We start from the raw sequence: 20,100 nt of genomic DNA on the forward strand, positions 1-20,100 counted from the left end.
CGTTGGAGTATAATTCCCAACAGAGCAACTCCAGACCAAGTTTGTGGGCGGGGTGAAGTTTGGGCTGGCTTCCAGGCTGGAACATGTCTGGATAATAGAATAAACGGAAGAACAAGGGAAGGATTTATAGGCTAATCTTGGTAACTTTTAACAGAATTAGACTGTCCTGCACAGATGATATTTCATATGTGATAGACTGTGGACATGTTCAGGTTGTACCCAGCCTCATAACCAGCCCCCCCAACAATCCTCCAGATAAATAAAGGATGGCTAATTAATGGGTATTTCCATCCAGTACGACCTACTGTTGTGTGCATTGTGTGTGTTGTTGTGTTCCTAATGTTGATATCCTATTGCGAAGAGCTACTAAGACAAACTACAAAATACACTCAGTATTTTATGAGCTATTTCTAATTAAAACATGACGTCAAAATCCCGATGTCTTTGAAGAGTCTCTTGACTCTGCAGCGCGGTATGAAGCTCCTCCACGTCTGGGCTTAAACCCAAAAAATTCTTTTGTCGCTGTTTCTCTCTCTCTAAATCAGTCTTTTCTCTCAGGCTTCTCTCCATGTCCCCCCCCCTTTCTTTTTCTCGAGCTGTTTCTCGAGCATCAGATGCGTCTGATTCACCCTGCCGGCGAGAAACGGAGCGACGGAGTGAGAAACGGGAGGAGAGCTTGAATCAGTTACTCCGCGGATGCGCCTGATTTAGTGGTGCTCTGAATAAGCACTTCTGAAGTGATGCTCCGTGCGTCACGCGAGCCAACTTTTTCTTTATTGCATAAATCAGAGCTGATCGGCACTGTCAGCCAAGATGCGGATCATGATGCAGGAGGTGGCACACGGGGACTCGCTGAGATTCATGAGTCAGCCTCTCTCCTCCAAGAGGCTTCATGTGAGACACACTTTTGGAATGACTCCATTCTTATTAGACAATGATTCTTCCACTGAACTGTCACATTTACGCCACGTTTAAAGTATTTTACATGCCCTTTTATTCGTGATTGTCATAAAAGGATATGTCAAGATTATTACCTCCTATCAAAACCCCTTTCTGTCTGACGCGGACTTAGAAAAGGAAAGAGAAAGTCTGCATGTGTTTTGCTCCCGGTGCTGCTAATTCTGCTGCTCCGTGTTGTCTCACAGTTGTGTGTGAGTCATAGCCTTTGAGTTGTCGTGATCCCTCTATCCAGGGACCCGTCCCTGGATGTGCGACGTCAGAGCAGGCTTGTTGGAAGACGTCTGGTTAAGAATAGTTCCATCTCTCCAGGGCTTTGGTCGGGGGCGTGGTGCTGTGTTTTACCAAGACTCCCTCAACACTGTTATGGAGCAATCAGAGAGACAACTGTCCTCCTACTGCCAGATGGTCGTGTGGTGTGTGTGTGTGTGTGTGTGTGTGTCTTTGCCTACATTTGGGTGAGGACTCTAGTTTGCTGGGGGAGGGTACGTGGAGTATCGGAGAGGAAGAGGAGGTGGAGAATTGTGGGGAGAGGTCATTGGAGGCACAGCTGGTGAGACCCCCACTCCAACCAGCTGCTGCCTCAAAAGGTCCCGTCAGCAGCCCGGCCGCCTGCCTGCCTGCCTGCCCGCCCGCCTGGATCTACGTGCCTGCCCCATGTCCTTCTCTTTTTCTTTCTGTCCTGCCCCCAAGCTCTCCCACTGTTGTGTCCCACTTCAGATTCAGCCCAGCTGTTCCAAGCTTTCCTCCCCTGCCATAATGCACCCTGACCCTCACAAAAAAAAAAAAAAGACCGCACTTACAAACAAGCGTGCACACACACAGACATGAGCACCTTTAGCTTCCCCCTCTGTTCGGGCTGTAATCCAGTGACTCACATCAAAAGTGTCCCCCCAGAGTGGTGATGGGCCACTTTTGGGCCCAGTAAAAGCCTGAGGCTGGAGTTAATCCACCAGCTGGGTCTGTGCCCTCAGGATGCACGTGGCTTCTGCTTAATATTTGGTCACCGGTTTAAGTTTTACCGCACGGCAAAGTCTCTCCCTCCACCTCAGACGCAGCTTTAGGGGAGATACAACCTGACTTCATTGCTTCCCAATGTTTTGAATCAGTTGCAAAGACTCAATAAAAAGCCTGAGATAGTTAATTATTTACAGGTAGTGAGTCATCACTGACAGATCACCACCGTGTTGCCAGCAGCCTTAGAGTGGAAAACTTGGTGAGGGTGAGATATGAGATGTGAAATTCACCTAATGAAAAGTAGCTGTGAATGGATGTTTTTATTCACATGTCAGCGCTTTGGCTCGTAGACCAGTAGTAGATGAAAGTCTTTATAAGAGAAAACAATCTCTCGGAGATGTTTGCAAGAAGTGGTTTGATTTTCTTGAACTGTAAAACATGTGCTTTGAGCCAACATGCTCACATGTTAACGGCTATTTAGCAGATGTAATCTTGCTCCTTTGGGGACGTTGGAACATTTACTAAATCCTGAGTAAATCTTCACCGGGATGAAAACAGTGGGTGGATTTTGCCAAATTTAGAAAACGTGCTATTCTGTAGTCAAGTCTGAGGTCACTCCTTAAAAGCACCAGTAAGCACACTGCAAATACATCTTATATTTTGTTCAGAGACAAGAACTTTGTGCTTGTTTTAAGAATTTTATGGTTTTTCGGGCTTCGTCAAAGGTAGGAAATCGGTGGAGGCCTGTGTTTTATGAGCAGACATCCCTGGAACATGTATTGATAACTAGTTGAATTCATCATAAATTAATCATCCTTCCCTGTTGATCTGTTTATCTTCCTTGCTACTCGTCCTTCATTAAAATAACTAAATCCTCCAAGTTCAAATCTGACCTCGGGGGCCACCCAGGCTGGACCCTACACCATCAGTGCCGGGGTGCCACACCCTCTCCCTCTCTCCCTCTCCCCCGGTGCCATTGTTCCCTCGATGACAGGCCCCACGTGCCCCCCTATTCAGCATCCTGGTGGGGGGTAGGCGGGCTCTTTGTCTGGCAGCCATTGTCCCAGACACACGCTCCCGTTTGACGGACACACGTGCTGACAAAAGAGAAAGGGAGCGGAGGAGGAGGGGCCACCGCTGGCCATTATTCGGGCCCACGGTGGCGGTGAAAAGACGAGACGCGCTGGCCATCTGTGGTGCGTGTCTGTAATCTGTAGTGACTGGGGCGACTGCACACACACACACACACACACACACACACACACACACACACACACCCATACGCACACTTCTCAGTTTCTAAAAGAATTCCTCTCCTTTGTCTCGCCACGCTTTTCTAGGGGCACGATGCCTATTGAGGTGGCTTCCCTTTGCCTTCGACAGGGCTTTGTTTTCCTCTGAAGTGTGGCCTGGAGAGAGATAAAGAGAGTGAAAGTCAGTACTGTTGAAGTCAGCCCACTGTTCTGGAGAGAAAGTGACTATAAACACGTTCTAATTCCTCTCTTTTCTCTCCGCTCCGCGCCACAGTGTCTGTCGTTGAGTGCCCTCTTTCAAGCAACAAGCCTCGACACCAGTCGACTTGTTTCTGGCCTCACCTCAGCAGTGTTTATTCTGCATCAATTTCCTGCTCTCCGGAGGCCAACTCGCGTAACAAGGCAGAGTTTTGGGGAAAAAAAACGATCACAACGTGTTGCAGTGCATGTCTTCCCTTCTTTCCGTTCTTTCTCTTTAACCCACGCATTCATTCAGTTCCTCACCATACCTTTTGCAGGTCTCTTCCCCTCCCTCCTCAGTTTCTTTTTTCTTCCATTTCCCCCTAAATTCTTGTAGTCTTCATTTTTATTTGCACCCTCCAAATCCCAGATTAATGTCTGTTCTCATCCCCCCTTATTCTGTCACAAAACTATTTAAGGAGACGTATATGAGGAATACCACAGAGCATAACATGTCCTTTCACGTGGTGATTATCCAGACATTTTTTGCACCGTGTTAGTTTAATTAAACGGGAAAGGAAATCCAAGCAGAAAAGAACACGACAAACTCACTGAACAAGCTCAAAAAAAAAAAAGTTAATTAAAACTCATGTTCACCATAGACAATTTTTAGAGTTTTTGGTTATAAGATTTAGTTCAAATCAACAAGAAGTGGCCCCTAACTGCTGTACTGTTAAATGTTTTCCCAAAAGTCAGATATGAGACGTGTCAGAATTGATATCACAGCTTGTATTGACCCTACAGAAGCCCACATGAGCAGCGTGCTGCGACGCCATCTCAGTTCGTGCCTGTCTGAATTTAGAAACCCATTTCCCCTGCCTGCATTTCTGTGTGATCAGCTTAGGCTTTTAGTGCCGGTCGATAAGACACGACCATCCTTTGAAGGTCATTGTGTCTCACCTCTCCACAGAAACCAAAACTCAAACCAAACCGCTGTAAAGCAATGCAACCGCTGATAAAACACACCTGCTGTAATTTGTCCTCATGTGCCTGTTCTTTACTGTAAGAAAAAAAAAAAAAAAAAAAACACAGGCCTCTGAGATATTGGATTGGATTTTCTTTTTCTTTTTTTTCTTCTGTGCAGTAAGTTTCTGTGTCACCAGATGTTGCTGTAAGGTTTGTTTTCATGTAGACAAATAGGGAAGGACATGATGCTTCCTCGTGGCCCAGAAAATGCTGCGAGTCTCTGAGGACAGATTTGAGGGCAGGCAGACAGATGGTGAATGTCACATAGGCAAGCCAATAGATTGACAGACAGATGGAGGAACAGATACACGAATAATAGATACATATACATGGAAAGCAGGCCTTTTCAAAATAAAAGCAACATTTTAAATAATATTAGCTTTAAATTGTTTTGAATGTGTGAAGCAAAATGAGGCACAAAGTCATTATATAATAATAATATAATTTGTAATATATATTTCCAAGACAAGCAATTATATTCACATTTAGTTGTCTTCTAAATGCTTCCTGTTCAGGGATGAGACACCGAGCAAAGACAGAGGCTTATCAGATATGCTGCCCGAGAGTGATGAGGCTGATGTTAAAAGGTTTAAAAGCTGTATTGATTTTAGAGCCGTGGCCTTGTATTTTGTTGTTTTACATGCATATATATATGCATTATGCATGGCTGCTCTGTATAGACAGGAAACGCATGAAAGGAAGAATTAGTGGGATTCCACTCGCTGTTCACATTTAGACAACAGGTGTTGTGTTTTTCATGCGTGAGTCAGCACACTGGGCCTTAAACTTCCTGTCAGAGCTGGAGGTCAGAGGTGAGAGGTTGTAGAAAGTGACCTGGATAATGACACACACACACAAGTGCACTTCATGGCCACAGGCAGCTGGTCCTCCATAATGACGGTGATACTCTCACTAGCCAGAAGGGGCGCTGTTGCACAGGATACCACGATCTCTCCTCTCCTCTCCTCTCCTCTCCTCTCCTCTCCTCTCCTCTCCTCTCCTCTCCTGTCATTGAGAGTAGACACATTTCACTTTGTGTACTGGCTGTTAACATATGTGTGATGTACATTAAAAATTTAACTAAATCATTTTTAAAATGACAGTCTGCAAACAACGGTGACAATACTTTGTTTACATAAGCACTGACAGATCTGGAACACACAGAGGCAACAACCTCAGTGTATTAATGGATTTAACTTTCCACTGCATATTGTTATGGCAGAACAAAACAAGCCATTGTATATTACTTTATACAGTATGCATTATTTTAACATCTGAGGACGCGTTAATGTGATTTTGACCCCTAGAGCGTTTAACTCCTGTTATATCACATTAACAACAATAAAGCAGCTAAATATTTTATATATATATATATATATATATATATATATATATATATATATATAAACACACACGAGTAATCTGTTTTACTTTCGACTGTAAAGTGTCAACATGTAAGTGTCACTGGTCATAATTAAAATCCAGGAAGCGTGAGCTAAGGCAGGAGCCGTTACTAGAAGGTGACAACACGCTAACATCAGGGCAAGGAAATGAAAAGGTGGTAAAACGTGTCTTTATTACCCTGCGAGGGCAAGGTATGTGTGCAGGCTGTGAAACGAAGCAGTTACCTCATGTTCAATGTAATTAGCCTTTCCTGTGCATTTTTTTAAATTTTTTTTTGATACCCGCCTGTACAAAGCATTTGCTCTGTAGGTTGAGGAGATGATTAACAGAACGACTTTTGTGTCTCTGCATCTCCTCGTTTTCCCTCCGTTCTTCTCTTCTCTAGGAAGACCTTGTTGTGATCGGCGAGGAGGGCAGCCGCCTTTCACCCACAATGTTGTCACTGTCTGTCTCTCTCTCTCCTCACCCTCATCTGATCTCGGCGCAGTGAAAGAAATGTGTGTGTGTGAATGCGTATTCATGCGGCTTCTCTCCCTCTTCTCCACTTCCCTTCTTTCTATTTTTGCCCTTTTCCAGAGTTTTTCTCCTAAGTGTCTGTCACCCCCTTATCCTCCTCCTCCTCCTCCTCCTTCTTCCTTTCATTCCTCTTCCCCTCAGTCTCTGACTCTCTCCCGGCCCACAAAAAAAAAAAAAAAAAAAACCTTCATACTGTTGGTTGCCATGGGATCCGGTTGCCATGCAGCAGCAAGGTTTTCACATGGTCCTGACATGTATGTGTGCCTGCTGTAGCGTGACGTGAGTTTGGATGCCATGTTGATTGGAAACACAGCAAGAGAGAGAGAGAGAGAGAGAGGTGCTGCCATATAGTTTGCTCCAAACATCTGACCCATGCACACATGTCCTAGAGTATGGAAAGCTATCGATCATGTAATCTAATAGCGAGGCCGATCAGTTTACATACGCCGGCACGCTGTACAAGCAGGCGTCTAAAGCAACTTGAAGGCACCGTCAAACATTGTTCCATCCTTCACGGTCGGCTAATAAACCTCGGCCTGTAACTACAGGCTTTGCATTGGTTCGCGGAGAAAGACAATGGAGACAGTTGATGATGGAGCGTAAACAGGGACGGGCGAGGAGAAGGAGAGAAAGAAGGAAAAAGAGAGTGGTATTGACCAGAGGTGGAAATCGATTGAGCAGCCTGTCGGGATAAGGCAGTGGATTCGGCCGTCACGCCCCACGCTGTTGGACAGCCCGTCCATCTGGGCGCAGTTTTGCAGATTGTGACAGGCAGACAAAAGGGGCGGTTTTGGCGGATTCTTTGACGGAGCTGATTGTCTAATTAAAATGAATCAGGCTTTCTTATCAGCAGATGGTTGGATAGCTCTTGTTTGTTTGAGCAGAAGTTGCTGAGGCGGTGAGATAACATAATAGCGAGCCAGTGCAGCTAAAATCTCCAATAACATGGCACGAAGAGCGAACCCTCTCTTCAGTGAGTGTGTGGTATGAGGTTGCAGGTATTTGCATACGCTACAATAAAGTGATTATAGCATGAAGAGGGACAAGCCTGCAGCTTCCCTCAGCTGTACAAGGAGAGCTTCACTTTGATTTTAGTGTCTTTCAGCTAAAGCTTTTGGTGTTAATGCCTGTTTCAATTTGATTGATCTTACAACCTCCTTTCTTCCTCCAGCAGACAAAAGGCGCTGATAAACCCTTCATACACTATGCGTTAAACACCAAGTAGCAGAGTTAAGGGCTAGCTACATGTACAAATACTGGACATTTATCATGTGCTAAAAAACAAAACAAAAAAAACCCACAGAAATCAAAGGGAATTTTAACGTTGCCTTGTATCTGCCACATGTGCAAGATGTTGTTGTTTGCCAGCTGACCCACAACAATAGCTAAATGAGGTAATAAGGCCGTATGTCAATGTGCGTGCATTGAGCACCGAGATTTGTTTTTTTGAATCTCCCTTCGTGTCCTCTGTTATTAAGCTCTCTGTCTGATACTGCTGAATCTGAATTACAGGGCAGTCATCCAATGTGTTGTGGACTCTCATTGAAGTCTGGGGTCCATGTGGTATGTTAAAGGAAATGATGTCATAGAAAACAGTTGGGATTCAGTTTTCTTCTCTTGGCCGGGGCGCATTAAAGAAGAAAAAAACACTTTTTTTTTTTTTTTGCGTGTGCTAGGAAAGTGCTGCCTGGAGACGGGGACTCATCGAAATACATCGCTCTGATTGGAGAAAACATGTTACAGCGAGATGTAGTTTCACAGGGCGCTTAGAATTTTACCTCGGTTTTATTTTCAAAAGCAGCAGTAACACAAAAATAATTTTCATTTCATTCAGTTTCATTTCTGAGGTTTGCCAACTCAGTCTAGTCTAATATTGTGTCACTACTTCAAAAGAAATGACTCACTCTTAACTTATTGTAATGTTATCACAGCTTTCAGTAGCTTATAATAAGGTTACTGATTGTTACTCTATACAAGTCTGTGCTTGAGACCTTGCTACATTGGAAGATTACTTATTTGCACACACACTTAGATTATTGAGTGTTTGTAACTCCACACGTGATTAATTGCGGTTGTGTGTGTGTGTGTCTGTGTATGTGTTAGACAGAGCCTAATTTACATTCCAACAGAGTTGGTTAAAATAACAGGCTGTTATGGAGTCGCTGAGGCATGGCGGTTGTAAAACCACACAGTCTCCGATTTAACATGTTCGCAGACACAAATATATTACACACCCTTACACCCACAAACACACACACACAGACAACCTGAATATGTATCTCTGTTTCTGCTCTAATTGGTGGAAGGGCTCACCTTGAACACATGCCGGAGGGCTTACTTATTGTGAGCAGGAAGTGTGTGTGCGTTACCACCTGGCTGGTGAGATCATCATGTTTCATAACTACACAGCAGTTTTAATAGGCTTATGTTAGTGTCCGTCCAGTAGATGGATGTACACAGTCAGCCAGATGAATGTGCACAAGCAGATGTCTGTGCTCACACGGCCATAGAACAATGACACAGTACATCACTGGAAAGACAACAGCCACCATACCTTCCTCAGATCAAAAGTCTCTCCCCCTTGCTGTGGCTTCATCCTCGGCTTTGTCTTCAACATTCTGCACTTATTTTTAGATTCTTTTCTTTCTCAGCCGCCTCCTCTTTCTGTCGATGCATCTCCGCCCCAGAAGAATGCAAAAGAATAGAGGAGGACAAGTTAATTGCGTTACGTTTATTATAATAGATGGCAAACGATGGGTGTGAGTACAAGGAAACCGGCTTTGTATCACATTTAACCTGAACCATCAGAGAGTGCCTCAAACTTTAATGCAGTGTTTTTATGTGTGAAAGTGGTTGAAAATGGTTGAAATCATTGACAGCGTGGACATTTACAAACTATTAGATGTGCAACGTGAATACTTCGGATGTTTACCAAACTGCATCCTGCAGGGATGAAGCCAAAGCAAACTGCAATTCCTCAAATGGCCACTGGAGGCTCTCCCCAAAAATGATTCAGTTTCCATAGACCTCCGTGTTAAATTTGTAAACCTTACAGCAGAAATGAACATGTTTACACCTAGTATATAAAACGTCTATTGTGTCTATAACACATTCTCTTTACATAATTCATTTGGGCTTAAACGTGTGCATGATTGAAGCTTTGACTAACAGGTGGGTGCCATCTGCTAAGGCATCCCCCACTCTCATCCTTGGCCACTTTTAAATTAGCCACCACACAGAGCTAGTCCATCTTTATAAACAGTCATTGGTGTTTACATCCTCAGTTAACCTATATTAATACTAGATGTTCCTATGAAGCAATATGGCAACTTCATTTTTTTATACTTTTGTATTCATCTTTTCTATATAATCCTAAAGCTGCAATGCGTCCATATGTGTCTTCACTGCCACTGTACATGTATTTGGGAAGAGCTGATTACATTTGAATTGTTTGAGGTGTGTACAAATGTTTGAATAAGCTGCACAGGGTATATACAGTTTACTTTGTGGTCCATCCCAATCGGAATGATGTAAGTCCTGTCAGCATTTAATGTCACGTCTGTCAGCAGACTGTGAATCGGAGACAAACAAGCGTAATGAGAGATTGTGCTGATTGTTTCCAGTCAGCCACAAATCTGCAGAAAGCTACGTCTGAAAGAGACACGTGAACAAAGGACGTTTTGATCCCTCTCAGTCTCATCCACTGTGATCTCTGGCTCGGGGTGTTGGAGGGTAAACAGCTTAGGGGATGAACTGGCATCATGGAAGCCTGGGAATGTATGAGAAGAAAGAGATACCACTGACACACAACACTAGAGCCTCAGACCCAGTTCCAGCTATTGAGTCCGAACCCTGCTTCACCCTGAACACGCAGGCTAAAATGTCTAGATTTAGTTTCAGGTCACAACTTTCCCTCCATCAGATGCTGTGTCAGAAGCATCCTTGTGATCAGATTCTGCTTCGTGACGTACAGTTGATTTGATGACAGAGTTCAGCGTACTGGATTTTTGCCCTGTACTTTCTTGGGCATGGGATCCATAACATCATCCAGGTCCACCTTAGAGGAAGTCTGTTGTGTCTGCAGTACATCAGCGCTGTCAGGGACAAATATACATTTCCAACCTGTGTGTGGGCTTATGTTGCCTTGTCACAACCACTTGTTAGAACTGGAATCCATTAAGTTTTAGCTGCATTTACGGTTGTTTTTGCAAGTCTAACCACGATGGCACGAACAAGATATACATAGGTGGTTTTCACCTCCTGCATTTTACTCTAAACAACAACAACATCGGCTGACCACCCAAGAGCCAACAGCTTTTAAACCACTAAATATCTCTTTAAGCCCAGGAATGTAATATTTTTCAAGCTCTGTACCTCCTGCAGTCCCAAGGTCGGTGTTATCCCTTAATCCCCAACCTTCACACCTCTGGAAACAGCTCTGGGACACACCTGTCTAAGCTCGGTTACCAGCCCTCTGTCTGCCTCACTTACCTCAGCTCCACCTATGCAGCAACCCTTTTCACCAGTATTTAACCTTCACCCTGACCCTTCCCACTCTGTTCCAGCCCGTCCTCTTCTTAATACCCTGGTGTTCAGACTGAAAACAGCCCCGCTCTATGAAAATCCAATCAAATCTCTTGGTAGCAGTCTGTTATGTCCTGTATGTTCTGCCTTCTCACATGCTTTTGTAACTTGCATTAGCAGGACGCTTTCTGTGCTTTTCAGTTACTTTTTCGCCCAGAGTTTTCCCAAAGAAGGGAGTGAATAGCTTTGTGCATTATTCAATATAGATTGGCACCAAAGTTGCCTCATACCAGATTTGATCAAGAAATAAAACCCCAGCCAGCTAAACTGAGACAGATCCATGCCAAAACTCTGCTCAACATTTCTTAGTATTGTGAGTAAAAAGTTCCTGCGTCAGAAGCTGATCACAACATTTTCCGATACGAAGTCTATTTTGTGTTTAACAGTGCAAACATAGCAACTTACCAAGGCAACACGCAGGTGTTTGATTGAGCCTTGCGCGAAGAGATATGTGGTGACAGGGAACTACTCAACATCTGATTAACGTTGCTGATGTTTCTTAGGTCTTCACCCATTGACCACCATAAGCCTGAAAATGAAAACATCTCCAGTTTAGGTTAGAAGCTCAAGATGAAGCTGGATCAAATTGTCAGCAGTTGAGCTGTTGACTTCAATTTAGTAGATCAGGTGACAGGTCTTGATAAGGAGGAAGTTTAATTTTTTGTTTGTTGGTTTTGCTACATTAACTTTGGCCAGATGCCGAGCCTATCAACATCCAAAAGAGATGCTAATTTGATGGAATCACTATGTTGCTGCTCTTGCTCCATTAGCAAAAAAATAAAATGTATCTTGTCATCCACATTTATTATCCCCTATTTAAGTCCATGCAATGAATTCTGGTGACAGCCCTGCACACTTTACAAACCAAAGTATTGGTTCTGACCGCAACAAATCTGATGAAAAGTTACATGCAGTATAAAGTTGGCCTAACTCATCAGAGCCATCAAATCAGTTTCGCACCATGTCCCACAAACCTCATGGAGCTGCTCACTCTTGTGAACTAAAACTGGAACCAGATTTACTGTAACTGTAAATGAATTCCTCTAGTCAACACCCTTTTCACATATGTGGCCACATTTTCAGACAAACAACGCGTTTCTTTATCTTTTCCCAGCTAGACAGTCTGTACAGCCAGGGGTTTGTTTGGATGTGTTCTGTAGGTTTCACTGTCATGCAAAGACGGTAAAGCCGTTCCTTTTCAAAATGGGGAACTCTGTATATCTGTGACCTTCATCCAGCACTAGGGAGCGAGTACTCTCCGTGTGTCCCTGTGGAAACCCACCACCAGACAGAGTCCTGGTGCTCTACCTACACACATCCTCCAGCTTTGGCCCTGTCCCCGGCTCCATCCCCAGTTCTCGCCCTCTCCCCCAGTGCACTCTTGACCAGTGCGCCCATAGCAGATGGAGAGCAAAGAAAACTGTGTCACCACCCGCCATGACTCGTTTAATCACCCCTCCCCTTCCCTCTTTCTCTATTACTCTCTCTCTTTCTATCCTCCCACTCCCTTCTCTCCTCACTCCCAGGATTTGCAGCGTCCAACATTGATTTGTCTTTTATTTTTAGAGCAGCTGTGAGCGTACGTGCGTGTACTGTATTTTGTTTGCCTGATTACCAGACGCTCCACCACTCTGGGTCGAGTCCGGGTAGTTTGGTCGTGTTTGGGTGCATCATCGTTGGTGCGTTTCAGAATGTGTCAGGGCTTCTTTTTTTGAAGTTAATCCCTTAAGAAGAGGTGTGGTTCTCTCTCTCTCTCTCTGTCTGTCTCTCTCTCCCTCTCCCTCTCCCTCTCCACACTCGCCCTCCTCTCTGTCCCTCACTCTGAGCTCTGTATCATCACATGTTCTCTCGCTCCTCTCCTCCTCTCGTCTGTGTCCCTGTTGTTATTGCTGCGGCCGCTAGTCTGAGGGAGTTCTCTTCTCTCAGCTTGTCATCACTGTGTCTTCCCGCTCCTGCTCTCGTTCCTGCGTGAGATGAGTTCTTGGGGCGAGATGGGGGAGGCCATTGAGCTCAGGTGAGTCAAACGCAGACCGTGCTCTGTTTGCTTATGCAGGGACTGACAGCTGACATCCAGCTGACACACATATGCATATTCACTGCAAGGGCATCTCTCCGAATGTAACGTTTTCCTCCTTCCTATGCGTGTTTAACGGTTCTCCTGGGTGGATTTTTGTTCTAACTGGGTCGACTGTTACCGTAGTGATCAGTACCTTGGGCTATTTTTCTCAGCCTCACCTTCTTTTCTGTCCATCATGGTGACCCTGTTTCAGCAAGAAAGACATCTGCAAGCGCTGTAGATTTTCGAGCAATATCTCTGCATCTTGCATAGCGATAGATAGCTGTTGTTGTGGAGTTATTGGCTATGGTGTTTTTCTTTTTTTTCAATCACTGCCAAACTGATAATAGGTCTAGTGTAGCCTGTATCCACAGGGCTCATAGCGGCTAATAGCCTTAGCAGATGCATTAGTCCCCATGCCCATATGGAAGAGATTAAACCTGCTAAATTGACACAAACACCCAACATTTTTTTTTTCTTGCGCAGCGCTAGCGCCTGCCCATGTTTTTTGTGTGCACATATGAGTATGCTCATATATATAAGTGTGCGTGTGTGGACACCTGCCACGCACTGTTTTTCCAGAGCAGAGTGTGTGTCCGAGCCTCCTCGAGCTGAATGGGAGGGTTCACTTTAATTCCCTCCCGGATTCAGTGCTTCCTCTCCTTCACTTGTTCCCTTTCTCTTCCTGCCCTTATGATTAGATAATTGAGGAGGCCAGCACGAGAGAGAGGGACCAAGGCGGCGTAAGAGTGAGAAGACTGTCCGATTGAAATGAGGGCAAATGAGGAGCGGATAGATGGCGATTCAGGGTAAAGATGAGAGGAAGGGGAGTAAAGTCGGGTCAGGGGGGTGGTTAAAGTTTTTTAAAAAAAGTGGAAAGAGAGCGTTTGTGAGAAAGGTTAAGTGGATTTACTGTGGGGGAAAAAAATAAGAATTTCCTCCCTCATTTAGCAGAGGAAGCAGGAGGTGAGGAAACAAGCTATTGAAAAACGCGATAAAGGCTGGAGAAAATGGCCAGGATGGGCCTGAAAAGAAGAAGAAAGCCACGTGAAAGGAATACATGTGAACAGTGTTCGTGTTTCACGGACAACACTTAAAACCGAGGCACTGTTTCTGCTCAGTTTGAGTTCCAGGCTTCTGAATGCAGCCAGCAGAGCACACCGGGTCACTTGGCATTCTTCTCTGATACGGGACTATGACGTAAAATCGAGCCTTAGGGTGGAGTCGTCAAGACACTGAAACACTACAGCACCAACAATAGCCTCTTCCGCTTGGGAGCACTTGAGTGAAATCAAATTGTGTGAAGTCATGTCCTGGAGTTCACAAAAGTAAAACTGGCTGTGGCTTAGTTTAGTGACGTTTGCACAGTTCCACATGTGTGTAGATTAAAGAGCGCTGGTTTAAGTCGTCTTATGCCTGGAATAGAAGTTATTCTCCACGTTGTTTGGTTTGTATCATCTCTGATGCTTGAGATGCCATTGTGCTGATCAAGTTCATTTCTGTGATGTGGGAACCTGACAAAACTTCAAAGAACGTCTAAGAAACACAAACAAAGACAAAGGTTGCAGGTTTTAAAAAGGATCTCAGTTCAACTAGTTGGAGAAGAAAATAAAAGGCCAATGGCTAAAGTGTTGCCCACACCTCCACCTGTGAACATTGTCCACAACTTATTGGCTTTCTTCCCGAGGTCCTCCTTCCTCAAGGTCCACATACACTGTGCAGCGTTCTCAACATCATTTGATTTGTGAGTTTTATCACAAACACCACAGATTAAAGTGTGCCACACGCTTTGCTGAGGTATCACAAGTGCGGCACACATGATAAACCGGCCTGTGGTTCTAGGTCTAGACAGACAGGACCCAATGCAAAGTGGAAACACGGTGCAACAACATTATGATACTGGAGCATATCGACTGGGCTGCTCTACTTCACGCCTGGCTGCACTGTGTTCAGATTAGCCTTACACACACACACACACACACACACACACACACACACACACACACACACACACACACACACACACACACTTTTCCCATCACACTGGCATCCAAAAGTGAACATGGCTTTGACAAAGATGCAGACGCATGCTGGTATACTCACAGAAGTGTGTGTACACACAGCAGCAAGCACACATAAAGCTAGCCTGGTCTGCACTCTCTTCGCCTGCTGTTCCAAGGGCAGAGGAGGATTTGGATATTGTTATGTTAATCTGTCTCCCTTTTGTGTCTTGGAACCCATTCAGACGCACACACGCACAAGCGCCAACACACAGGTACAAACACACTCGAGCATGCACAGACTTTCGCGTGTGAATTCATAGATGCATCTCTGCGGATACTGTAAAGGACGCATTTCTTCGTACACACTCAAATCTGAGGGTGGGTGGGAACTGAAACAGTGGCAGGAGGGACACTGACACGGCATCGTGATCAGCCCGGGAGAAGGCGATGCAACAGGGGTGGGAGCCGTGTGTGCGTGTGTGCATCTGCTGATGTTAAGGTGACAGCGTATGCACGTGTCTCTTCACGCTCCCTCCGCAAAGCTAACAGAGTGTAATTTTGAAGTTTCTCCAGCATAATCCTATTTGCAGAAAAGACCGGGAAGCAGATAATTTTAATTGCAGGATGTTTTCTCAGACTCCCAGATTTGTCATACTAACCCACGGCCTTGATTGTTCCCGCCCATTTGTTACGGTTAGAGTCTGCTTTTAGCCTGGATTAAAATCTTGTTTTCTTTTCATGGGAGATTTAAACCGACCCGCCACAACATTAAAACCACTGACATGAGAAGTAAATAACGTTGACCATCTTGTGACAATACAGTGTTCTGCTGAGAAACTGTTGGACCTGGCATTCATTGATGTGGATGTTACTTAGACACGTACCACCCACCTAGACCCGAGCAGTTACACACACCCCATAGCAGTTACACACACCCCAGCAGTATGCAGCAAACAGTTTAGGAACAACTAAAATCACATGAAGAACAGCACAAGGTGTTGACCTGGCCTCCAAATTCACTAGATCCCAAACTGATCAAGTATCTGTGGGATGCACTGGAACAAGTCCACGTCCATCCTCTGATGAGTCACAACTGTTTTGGAGGCACAAGGAGATCTAGACAATATTAGCATAATGTTATGCCTGATCTGAATTGAACAGATCTCAAAACTATTAGAGGAAAGCAGCAAACATGGTGTTTGTAATGTACAGGTTGAAAAGTGTGCTTCAGTGTGTAATCTAATCATGTCTGTGCTGGAAACCTGCGCTTCTCTCTCAATCTGTTATTCTTCATAGGGCAGACAGTTTATTTCACTCAGTCAAGTTCCCTCAGAGTTCCAATGTTTCCAAGTTATCTTGGAACCACTGTGTGTGAAGATGAACTTTTATGTTTGTCTCTTTGTGCGTTTCTCCGCAGAGGACTCAACCTTAGGGACCAATTAAACGGAAAAAAGAACCAAAATTGCTGAAACAAACCCGCTCTTTAGATGTCAGATATTATGTTTTCTCTCGAGCTTTAGAGGTCGGGCTTAGCCTTGCAGGCACACACTGCTGTCTCTGCAGTGATGCGTAACGCTTATCCAGCTCTTCCAGATCTATGTGGAACCCTTTTTGTTTAGTTTTGGCCTTGGCGAAAATGCAGTGCGTTCGCAGGAAATATTATATTAGCTGCTTGAGTAGTTGACTGACTGGAAGTCAGGGAATGAGATGGCCGTTTGCATCTCAAAGCACCTGGGGGGAGAGCACGGCCACACTGTGGCACTATAGTAAGAAGTTTTGATTCTGTTAAACCTTTCACCGTGAGTTGACTGTCTAGACTAGACTAGACTTTACAGTTATTAAAAACACGCCATATGACCATTCTGAAAGTGTTTAACTCTCAAATGATGCTCTGTAGAACAAATTGCACGTCCCAACAACTACTTTCCATAAGACATCCTCACTAATGCACATCACGCATGTTGCCCACAAGGTCACATCACTGTGAACACCAGTGAAATTTCAGATACAAAACTGATTAAGATACAGGTGGATAATAAATAGCAGGATAAATAGCAGAATTCATCCGTTTAGTGACTGAATGCCAACAAGGTCTAAAAATATGCACAAAAACTGACAAGTCACACAGAGAACTTGGCTTACGTTATGTTTCAGTAGAGAAAGGGAAAGCTACTTTCCCGATTCTGTCATTTTCCGGTTTTTAAGATGGCCTTCATGCGGCTTTTATAAACTCATCATACCACACTCTGTTGCGTAATTTGTCATCTCTGTGCAGCCTCTTCTGTGCAGCGTTTTTATGGCACTACTTTTTACAAGCGTCCCATTTTAACCGAATGTCCAAACAGTTCTCTCGTAAATTAGGCTCATGTTGCAAATAAAATCCAAACACAAGTGTCTCACCATTGGCTTACGTTTGGAGCTCAGCTCGTAAGACAATAACACTTTGACTGTCCTGTGCTAACGTCAGCTGCGTCAGATTTTGTTATTGGACATAGGGGAGCATATGGGAACGTTGGCTTCTTACCTTCTTACCTAACACACCATAACGTGATGTGGAAATTAATTCAACCAGAACTAAACATTTTTCTCAAATGCCCATAACCTACATGAAGAGATGAAATGTCTGCGTTGCAAAATTGAAACGGGCTCTGTAGCTACATGTATGCAAGCGCTATAAAATCATCAGATTTGAGGAAATGTGCCTCCAGATTCCCACTTCTCACCTTGCGCTGTTTATCCAGATTCCCCATTTATTTTCCAAATCATAAAAAACGTTTAAAACCGACCGTTGCGGAGACCACCAAGAGCAACAAGCACCGTGACATCAAAGCCGGACAAATGAGCTTCGGAACCGCATCTAAACCTGCAACCATTTAGGGCTGTTTACCAGCGGCCAGAAAGAGAGGTCACGTAGATTCAAATAAATAAATAAATGAATAAATAAAGAGAAACAGAGTTGCTCCTGCAATCCCGCTAATTATTGTCTACGTATTCTGCTGTAAACATTGCAGTTTCGGAGTGCCTGTGTGGACACTGTTTGTCCATGCAGTGAAAGATTATTGCAACACTCTCAAGTGCACTCGCTCCGAATTCATCCGCAACAATATGAGAAGGAAGTCTAGATTTTTCCGCGCAACATTCTCGAAGACGTGGACCGGGTCTTACAAACCTGGAGACAAACGTGTGCATTTTTGGAATAGGAGGAATGGGTCTTCTGAAAACTAATGTGAACAGGAGGGATTGAGTATGTGGTACATACTGTATAGAGCACCTGGCTACTGTTATATACCTTCTTATTCCTGATGCTTCACCCTCTTTCTATAGCATGCAGAGTGTGAATTTAGGTCACAGTGACCCTTTCAGTCTCATTATGTAAAATGATCACAATGTCTCTGTCCCCTCACTCACACACGCCAGCTGTAATTATATTAGGACAGCTTCTGTAATATTTATTTCAGCTGTTTTTTTAGTGCTGTTGCCTCAGCTGTGCAAACTTTCTGTCTCTTTGGCAGCCCCTTCTACTCATTTAAATGGACACAGACATTTATCAATTGCTGTATTGCTGCTGGAGTTTGAATTAATTAACGGCTATGATGTTAATTGTGTCGTTTCTATTCTGGCCACCCTTTACTTTCAAGGAGATAACAATCCTGCACACGGTAACACACTGGGGAATCTAGCTGCAAGAGAGCCATCTTCATGAATTGGAAATTTTACAGTATAGGAAATCATTCAAGGACGCAGCAGTGTTTGTATTACAGGGTGTTATGAGCAGCATTGACTGGGAGTGCAGGTTGAAGAGCAGTGCATAAAAACTACTGTGGATTGTGGATCGGCCATGAATTTCAATGACATACTGATATATGATACAGTATATGAATTCACCTATCCCTTTTGGATAGCGTGGACCTGGTCTGTGGAGCAGGCTGGTGTGTTGATGAGTGTGTGTGTGTGTGTAGAAGAGACAGAGGCTGGTAGAGACAATAGTCACAGTGGGTGCCAGGCTGACGGACAAACACATGGCTCTGCTCCAGCCGCCACTGTACATCAGTCCGTATGTCGTCCCTTGACAGAAGAGACGAATTCTTGATTCTCAATGGCCATAATTCCTCCTAATGTACAGCAGTGTGTGCTTCATGGACCACCCACACTGCGTGTGCTGTTGCTGCAGAGGCTTTGCTTTTGCTCGCCGATGCCCCCGCACCTCAGGGTGTTTACGCTTCACATGGGCTCGGACGAGGCAGCATGAGTGCAGTGTGTACACTTTGTTTTCACTTAGACAGTATGTACAGTATTTTTAGCTCTGATCGGCGCAGTGTTTCCGTGGAAATGACTTATTTAATGATTTGTTGGATTGCGTTGTTTTGCAGTCAGGATATTGACCTGGAAAATGTCAGTTCACCAACCAGACTGTTCGGTAACTTAGTCAGACCGGCTTACGGTCGCCAACGACAACGTGGCAACTCGGTCTTTATACGTTTACGTTTGACAGCGAGTTTCATTATTTTATTTGCTAGCAATGTCAAGAAAAGTAAACCGCCAAAACAATTGCCCCATTTTCATGTGGTTGACTTGTATTATTGAGATATTTGTATATATGAAAGTTGTTTGATTTACATAAAGAAACTCAACACAGCGGCTCCACGTCACCTAGCATTTAAGCGGTGTAATTACTGAGCAATGCAGACCAACCAGGGCACAAATATAAATGTTATCACTGGTGTAGATCAGTTGCGTAGGCCACAGTGTAGGCTTTGCATGCATTTGCAGAAGTATTAACCAAGCTCGAGTCACAAGTCCAGCCCGAAGTCCTAGAAAAACCTTTGTTCGGGTGTTTTTATGAATCTGCGGCATTAAATCTGGTACCGATCTTGTCTGACAGTAGCGAAGAGAAATAAAGGTATAGTTGTGGTGACCGGATTTTGTCGTCCTGTGTTGTTCTTTTGTATTGCACACGAGGAATTGTTATTTCGCGCAATGGCCATGGTCGACTCTTTCCAACACAAACTCTATAGAGGTTTGTTTCCAGGAAGGAACAGCGAGTTTACAGTAGCTCTCTCTCTGTCCTACACATACACACTCCTACACACTCTTATAAACCACTGCAGTGAATAAGGCCATCCTGTCCTGGGTCAGACTTCAGTCTAAACACAAGTGCCCTGGT

General features: G+C 44.3%; 1 protein-coding gene across 2 annotated transcripts in view; it reads left to right on the forward strand.

Annotated features, from left to right (window-relative positions):
- The window catches only part of numbl (NUMB like endocytic adaptor protein), a 55,598-nt gene that overhangs the window by 13,349 nt on the left and 22,149 nt on the right, over positions 1–20,100 (forward strand). Inside the window, exon 1 of one of the 2 annotated variants that reach the window (XM_047593853.1) lies at positions 12,461–12,891. The exons of the other annotated variant lie outside the window; for it this stretch is intronic. Within the exon in view, the coding sequence (XP_047449809.1) occupies positions 12,851–12,891 (41 nt within the window). The 5' untranslated portion in view covers positions 12,461–12,850. Of the gene's footprint in view, positions 1–12,460; positions 12,892–20,100 lie in introns of those variants that run through there. 2 annotated transcript variants of the gene reach the window in all.

Source organism: Mugil cephalus, chromosome 9 (assembly GCF_022458985.1).
Source record: "Mugil cephalus isolate CIBA_MC_2020 chromosome 9, CIBA_Mcephalus_1.1, whole genome shotgun sequence".
Classification (NCBI taxonomy): domain Eukaryota; kingdom Metazoa; phylum Chordata; class Actinopteri; order Mugiliformes; family Mugilidae; genus Mugil; species Mugil cephalus.